General features: G+C 36.6%; 1 protein-coding gene across 2 annotated transcripts; it reads left to right on the top strand.

Annotated features, from left to right (window-relative positions):
- The first annotated feature begins 4,156 nt into the window (after positions 1 to 4,156).
- Positions 4,157 to 7,642, top strand: LOC112181735 (DNA-directed RNA polymerase V subunit 5C). 2 transcript variants are annotated; one of them, XM_040511183.1, is made up of 4 exons: positions 4,157 to 4,508; positions 4,994 to 5,167; positions 5,901 to 5,972; positions 7,218 to 7,642. In XM_040511183.1, the coding sequence occupies exons 1-4, from the start codon at positions 4,227 to 4,229 to the stop codon at positions 7,341 to 7,343; spliced, it is 654 nt and encodes a 217-aa protein (XP_040367117.1). In that variant the 5' UTR covers positions 4,157 to 4,226; the 3' UTR covers positions 7,344 to 7,642. The 2 variants fall into 2 exon arrangements, with proteins under 2 accessions (XP_040367117.1, XP_024175889.1); XM_024320121.2 differs by having other exon boundaries at positions 4,158 to 4,508; positions 5,859 to 5,972.
- Positions 7,643 to 8,056: the final 414 nt, after the last annotated feature.

The following is an 8,056-nucleotide window of genomic DNA, read 5'->3' as shown; positions in this document are numbered from 1 at the left end:
CCTATCAATGAGTTGGCAGAGCCTCGTCAACCAACTATTCGAGTTCAACTGCAGTCAATCTGAGAGATTTCACTTGTTGGGAGAGAATGACATTTTGAGCGAAAGAGACAGCAAAAGTACCTCTGCCCTCACTTATCCCACTCTTCTCTATTGCTGCGGTTTCAACGATATCCATATCATTTGCAACTGCCTCACCGGAGGTGGGGGAGGAGAAATGTGATGAAGTCTGGTGAGGAGGCGCTTGGAGATGGTGAGAGGAATTATCTCAAGCTGTCAATTCATTAATAGTTCAACAAAACTACATAACGAGCTGCCCCAATGGGACTGACAAAGAAAGCCATTACATAAGTGTTAGACCATAATTGACATATATATGCATTTTCCTAAATAGTTAATTTAACTTGTTTTTAAGTCTATTTTAGCTTTCACTAAATCATTTTCTTATTGATCTAGGAATATTGCAAGAGTGAAGGAAGCATCCATTTTGCACTTTGAAGTGGAGAATTGGAGTTAGGAAGAATGACGGTAAAATGTTGAGCAAAATGTTAAATTCCAAATTTCGGCAAACCACCACAAATAGCAGCCCACACCAATCTTGTATTTTCTGGCTATATTTATGGAGGAGCAAGGAGGAAGAGTAACATAGTACCTATTCCATTACATTCATTCATCATTATTTTATCACAACTAAATCCCAAACATTACTCCATACATTTTACCTTTTTTCCAATCCATCTCAACTCTCCATATTACCCAAAAGTCTATCGTCATCATCACCCAAAAATCTTCCATGTTTTAGGGTGTAATTCCTATATTTTCTCCATCATTACCTACCATAATCTACACCACTATCTCCTTACCTTTTCCTCTTGATTTTGGGATCTGTTACCACTCAAACACTCTTCATGCATGCTTCTTACAAGGATATAGCTACTCTCTTTTACTTCTAGTGATGATTTTACACCTCTCTCTCGATCTAACAATTATAGCTTATGTATATGGAAACTACATCAGTATTTAACGGGGCTAACCTTCTTTTAAGATTGAAAAAATGTTTTACTATAGTTGCAAAATGTAATGAACAACATGTAATGAAAATTTTATTTCGTACAATTGCAAGATTGTTGGACTTGTGGCCTAAAAAATGAAGTTGTTATATTGGGTACTATGCAACAAATCCTCTTTTAATTAATTATTAGGATTAAATATATTTCACCTTTCTCAACTTTACACCTAAAATTGTTTGTCTCGTTAGAATTCTAATTTGATCACATACACATGTATACTCTTCACAATACTAAAATTACGTCATCAGACATCGGTTTCTGGCTGATGTAGAACAAAAAGTCGACTGATGTATTAGTAGTTGTAGAGAAAGATTATGAAAATTCAGACTTCGGTTTTTAACTGATGTCCCGAACAAAAATAAACATCGGTTTACCATCTGTATCGATGTAAAATGATAACAAATTTGTATGTTTAGCTATTATCAAACCTTTATATTTTTGCATTTTATACTTAATGAAGTATAGGTCCAACAACACAATAATACATTTTAACATCATACTCATAACACATACGGTGTCTTGTAGTCTTAGGCACATTAGTTTTAATTATATAAAGAAGTCCAAGAACTCCTAGGACATCGCGTGTTGGATTTGTATTGATGTTCAATCTTATATAAAACATCAATATTACACTGGTTTTTGAAACACTGAAATTGTCGTATTAATTCTATATTTGTTTAGGTGTGATTTTTGAGAGGAGAGAGAGAGAGAGAGAGAGAGAGAGAGAGAGAGAGAGAGAGAGAGAGAGATACGTATAGTGGTTCACCACCCTTTTTGGGATGGCTACATCCACTTGAAAGTTTATACTATATATTTGTGAATGCTATCTAAGTGTGAGGGTGTCCCCTTTTATAGGTAAGGGAGGCTCCATCCTTTCCCTCATCTTTTATGTGGGATACAAAAGTGCAAGTCTAATATACAAAGACTATTCTAGTGTACAACAAGGCTAATTATAAAGCTACTTGGTGAGGCCAAGAGAGTGGCCTCCCGGTGAGGTCTTGGCCAACTTCCACCATAACTAAGTAGCTCGTATGTCGCTCTTCAGGATCCAAGTAGTGGTCGGGCCCTATCATGTGATTTGAAATTTTCTCCAGAGAAGTACCTACCAAATAAAATTAATCAGAAATACTAACACACTAATGCATCATATAATACTATAAAACTAATGACGATAAGTGAACATTACCTGCTTTGCATTAAAATGGTCTCTCCATCCTATTTTAAGTTCACTGTTAAATGACCCTTGCCAAATTCTAACTCAGAATGCCAATTTGCAATATTAGAATCGACATTATTCCTCAGGCCAAGCACAGTATCATTAACTAGAATCTCAAAGCCAAAATTCTGATCTAGCTCAATTAGGTAGCAGTGATACAACATAGTAGCATCATTTGAGCATGGTTTGACCAATTTACTTGGCACATAACAGAATTACTCTTCATCATCATAAGGCTCACACTCTGTGCATATAGAATTTAGAAATAAATGTACATGTATGAATCAATGAGTATTCAGTTTTCGTTTTGGAGAGGGAAATCATATAAGTGTTTAGTTGAAAAACAATATCCTATGCAAATTCATGAAAGCAAAGCACCACCCCATCTGTATTTACAGATGGGGTGGTGCCTGAGAGTTTTCTAATAGATTATTATTGTATTTTTCCGTAATTAGTTCATAATATGATTTTCAATCTTGTCACTAATAAAAATGCTGCTAACCATATACGTCTCAAGTTGATCTTCCTCATGAGCAATCCTTATCAACTTGAATTGTAACCCCCCACTGGAGTAACCCATTTCTTCACAAATATACCCGTTTTTATGACCAAGATTGGCATGAAATAGTAATACCCTCAGGCTGATTGAAAACCCTCAAGTTAAATAACATAGTCCAGAAATCAATAATGACCCATAAATCAACAGAGCCACAATAAATATTGGTCTCATCATATGCAGCCTTCAAACATAGAAGGCTCAATAAATATTGGGCACTTAACCTTTCTGGTGGAGGACTTTTCCCGAGACGACAAGGGCGTCTCCAGGTTTCATAATTTAATCTTGAATTTTGAGGCAGTGGGGAGGAGGAGTCTGCGGTGGAAGGTTTGCTACCCGCAACCTATTTTGAAATGGGTTTTGGCGAATTGTAGGTCGCAGACACCAGTGTTTTGAAACATAGGTGAAAATGGATTAGGGATTTGATCGGCAACCTAGCTAGGATTATAACTATTAACTCTTCTGGCAAGTAATCCATCATCTATAACTACCATAGGCTTGGTCGCTCTTCTAGAATGCTATTACAAATAAATGGTTAGCTTTCGAAGGGAGTTTTCAAGGTTTCTTTGTGAGATACTGGTGTGAAACACAGTCGCTTGAACCGGTTCAAATTTTTTGAAATATTGGAAATTTTCTAATATAAGTATTTAACCTTGTTAATATGTGAGTGGTGTTTAAAAATAGTTTTTACGTAGTATGCAATTAATATTCAAAATTTTCATCTTCTAAAAAAAAAAAAATTCAAAATTTTCATAAAATATGTGTAATATCAGGCTCCCTGTTGTTGAGAATATATATATATATATATATATATATATATATATATCCCATATGGAAAAAATGGGACCTTGTCTATGAGTTTATAAGGGTTTGGGTCACTCCATCTATTGACAATTGGTTTTGGATGTGAACCCCAGATTACTTTATCATGGTATCAGAGCGGGTAACCCACGTGTGCATGCCTAACGACCACACGGGCTCCACGTCACTAAAAAATTGTCCACGTATATGGCTTGAAAATTTACCACAAGTGCGGGAGCGTGTTGAGAATATATATATATATATATATATATATATATATATATATATATATATATATCCCACATGTCCCCTTGCCTATTATAGGCCATCAAGGCTGGAGATGAAATATTCGAAAATTCTACGATGTCATGCATCAAAACCAAATTGTCACTATAAGAGCGTGTCAACGAAAAGAGAGCGAGTAACGAAATTGAAAACTAGTCGAAGCGAGTAGGCGCACACTGACACATAATGAATGAGCCGTACAAGTGTACACTAGATATTTCCCCCTCCCCACCCCACCAAAACACTCCCTCACTCTCACAAGCAAAACCAAAGAGACGAGAGAGAGAGAGAGAGAGAGAGAATGGCTGCCGTGGTGTTGGACGACGCCGTTTCGGGTGGCGGTGGAGGAGGCCGGGCGGGATGCATGACGAGCCACGACGTCGTCGGTGGAGGGAGCTTGGAGAGCTACAGGTACTACGTGTCTCGTCGTACGGTGATGGAGATGCTGAACGACCGAGGCTATAACGTCGCCGACTCGGACCTCACTCGCTCGCTCACTGGGTTCCGTACCGCGTTCGGCCAAAACCCTGACCTCGACCGCCTCACCATCTGCGCCTCTCTCCGCTCCAATTCCAAGAACAAGGTGCCTCTTCTTCTTTCTCTCTCTCTGTATTCATAGATTTACGGAGCAAAGCATCAGTTCCTGTTTCTTTGTATGATAAATTTGTTGTTATAGATTTATTGATCATGATGTGAGATAGCTATGGATAAATAATGAAATAAGGAACTCTTGTAAACTGATATTGCTGATGATTCTAAGAAAATTGTGAGTGTTGGAGCAAGAGATGAATGAAATGATCAAATTCAGTTTCTCTGGTTAGACACTGGCTTGGTGGAAAAGTAAACCAGGTTTCATATGGGTAAATGACATGTGAACCTCAATTTCCTTTTCTGTTTGAAGAGGCTTAGTCACCAAGAAGTCATCTGAATGCAAATAATTTACATTGTTCGCATATAGTGCATTAAAAATTGAGGAAATCTATAGTTATCTACATGTTTCTCTTTCTAACAGTGGTTGTAACTTCGTACTTTTTCATGCCATTCATTAAAAGTAGATTTCCTTTGCAGATTATGGTCATCTTCTGTGGAACTGATGAAATCAGAAAGGCGAGTGTTCGTGCCATTTATGCTAACCTCCTGAACAAAGATATAAGCTCTCTGATGCTTGTCCTGCAAAGTAAAATGAACTCCTATGCTCGAAAAGAACTGGAAAACTATCCTTACAAAGTTGAAACTTTCCACGTAAGTTGCCTCATGATTATTCTACGTTATTGTACTGTAAAGATGTTGAAAGGCCTAAGGAAAACTTTGCCTAACTGACAAGATCGCTCCTTTGTCTGCTTTTGCTCTGAAACAAAAATATGTAGAACAGTTCTGTTTAAATATTGTCCTCTGTCCTTCAATCATTTTGTTAGTTTTAACTCAACGTCGCATTTGGCAACATTCTGGCTCATGGCTTGGATCACATATGTGACTTTGGAAGATATTGGAACTGGTCACAGTGATTGAATAACTTGATATGCAAAGTAGAGGAATCAAAATCCTAGTGTCATAAACTGAACAAGTAGAAAGCACAAACCAGTACTCCTGCAGCACTATATAGATACATTACTAGCTAGATAGGTTAACTACCAGAACATCATTAGTTACGTAGAAATATGACTTGAGAACAAAGAAGATCAATATATTGTTTTAGCTAGTAAGTTTTTTTTCCCTCCCTTTCATAAGTATAAAGATTTCAAGAGTTAAAGTTCTATTTAAATTGATGGTCTTCAACGTGAGTTTCATGATATATCAATTTAGATGGAAGTTTAATGTATAAACTTATACAAGCAATGCAGCTGTCTATGCTTTCTTTCCTTTATTTTCTTTCTTTTTGTTTGTTTAGCTGAAGAGTTTCAATTTTCCTACAACACTTGTGATTTTGCTTCAGATCTCTGAACTGCTGGTCAATGTCACAAACCATGTTTTACAGCCAAAGTATGAGATACTTTCTGCTGAAGAAAAGAAACATCTGCTAAGGAAGTTCAAGTTGGAAGACAAGAAGGTAACTATTTGCTGACATAATCATTCCTATGTTCAAGGATAATCTTTAAATGGTTAAGTTTGTCTTAATTGAGTATGGAGGTCTCTTGAACACTAATGTACATGCTTGATAAGAACACGTGGACTGTCTGTCTTTCCTTCTGGCCCATAAAGAATGATATTTAATGGGGAGTGGAAATAATTACCTCACCTAAAAGGTAGAACGAATCTAACATTCCATGTCATATGAGGGGGCAGTCACTACTTCAACTGATGGTGGGGCAGCAAGGGATATTTTAGGCTTGCCATATCTTCTCAGTGTTTCAAACTTCATTGCCATAATTTGTTAATGTTTAGTCTTGAATGAGTAAAACAAAAGGAAGCAAGTGAGTTCATGTGACATCTTGATCCTTGGTTGTTGTTTCTGTAGAAGTGCTTTACTCTATTTGTTAGGAGTATAGAATTCAATCAAATGATCTCTTTTTTCTCACAGACTGGTTATAGCATGGAAAGTATATTTCTCTTTTGGAAGTCCATCCAATCCTAAAGCAACTTTACCTAAAGCTGGTCACTAGTAAATCTACAAGTAATTAGTGAATTTGCACTCAGTCTTTATTTTCACATGGATTCTTAGAAACCATTTTTGGCTGAATGAATTGGATTCTCAGAGTTATATCTTACAGTATAGGGTAATGAAGCGTCATTGAGGAAGGGTATTTGTGAGTTAAGAGAGAACAGATTTGAATGCAGTGTCACTTGACCATCATCCCTTTTTATTCTAGAAATGTATGGCATAACTAGCATTTGTTCCATTTAAATCTGTGGAGAAGGGCAGAATATAGAAGCAAGATAGTCTCATCCTAAGTAGAACTGTCACATAACTTGAGGCCATAAAGATTTTGTTGTCATATTACTGATTGCATTTACTTAACTAATCTAAAGGAGCTTGAAGAATTTGAGGCCACAATTTTGTGTAGTTGTGAAATTTGATGCTGTAGTAAACACAAGGTTATTGCAGTAAGTAATTGCAATGACTGTTAATTGGGTGATGAAAATAGGCAGCTGTGTGAATAAATCTAATCCTACATCATGTTCTTGCTGACTTTACCACCTCTTTATCTTATGTGTGTTTCATGAAAATATTGAAGGTAGAAGTTCTGCTGAATACATGATTAAAATGGATTCTATATTTCTTTGTATTCATGCAACAATTATAATTTGGTTGATTAAATTACTGAACCAATTGATTCTTATGTTTCTTCCCCAGCTCCCTCTCATGCTGGAAACCGATGCATTTGCACGCTACTATGGATTGGAGAAGGGACAGGTGGTAAAGATTACTTACCGTGGTGGAGCTGTTGGTGCCCTCAAAACTTACCGTTGCATTGTCTGATCCTTCTAAAAGATTTATTGTATGCCACTTTATGCAGTGATGGCATACAAAAAAGAAGTTAACATCATAGATAGGTTTTTCACCAGGTACAAAAGCAGGTTTTGATTTGATGGAGTATTTAGTTTGTGGGTCAGTTAACAAGTTTGAAGATATCTCCATAGATATTGCTATTTGTAGCACTTACTTTTTGTGGGTCTTGCTTTTGAGTCTTGAATGACATGTTGCTACAGATACTAGAGAAGAGAAGTAACTCTACACAATATTACGTGTTGACCCATTTATGAAGAGAAAATTCATCATATTGTTATTTCATCTCATCAATATGACATGAACGTAGGATACAAAGTCAATTAATTTGATAAAATATTAGGAAAATGTTAATTTGGGCTCAAACATTTTCCCCCAGACTTTGAAGTCATAGGTCTCAGTCTTGACGGAAAATGTCTCGACTTAGCTGTTATACTTCCAAGCCACTTGCATTGGCTTAACTGATAAGTGCAAACTGAGAACGCTTAGCCGATCATGTATACTGTATAGACCCCCTTTTTTTTTTTGGTCTGACTGTATAGGCCTCTAAATAGGCCATGAAGCTTGAATGTTATTAAGTCACCTTGACGAGCAGTGAGGTAGCTAGACGATTCAAATAGTGGCATATTTAACTATCGACTGATAACCATGTAAGAAACATGAGTACATGGGACTTTGATCCCAGA

This window comes from Rosa chinensis, chromosome 1 (assembly GCF_002994745.2).
Source record: "Rosa chinensis cultivar Old Blush chromosome 1, RchiOBHm-V2, whole genome shotgun sequence".
Lineage (NCBI taxonomy): Eukaryota > Viridiplantae > Streptophyta > Magnoliopsida > Rosales > Rosaceae > Rosa > Rosa chinensis.
The sequence above is the reverse complement of the archived record's forward strand: the minus strand, read 5'-3'. Positions and strand labels throughout refer to the sequence as shown.

Coding starts and splice junctions, on each gene's coding strand:
- LOC112181735 (XM_024320121.2), top strand. CDS start 4,227: ATGGCTGCCGTGGTGTTGGACGACGCCGTTTCGGGTGGCGGTGGAGGA. Junction 4,509..4,993: donor GCTCCAATTCCAAGAACAAG/GTGCCTCTTCTT, acceptor TTTCCTTTGCAG/ATTATGGTCATCTTCTGTGG. Junction 5,168..5,858: donor ACAAAGTTGAAACTTTCCAC/GTAAGTTGCCTC, acceptor ATTTTGCTTCAG/ATCTCTGAACTGCTGGTCAA.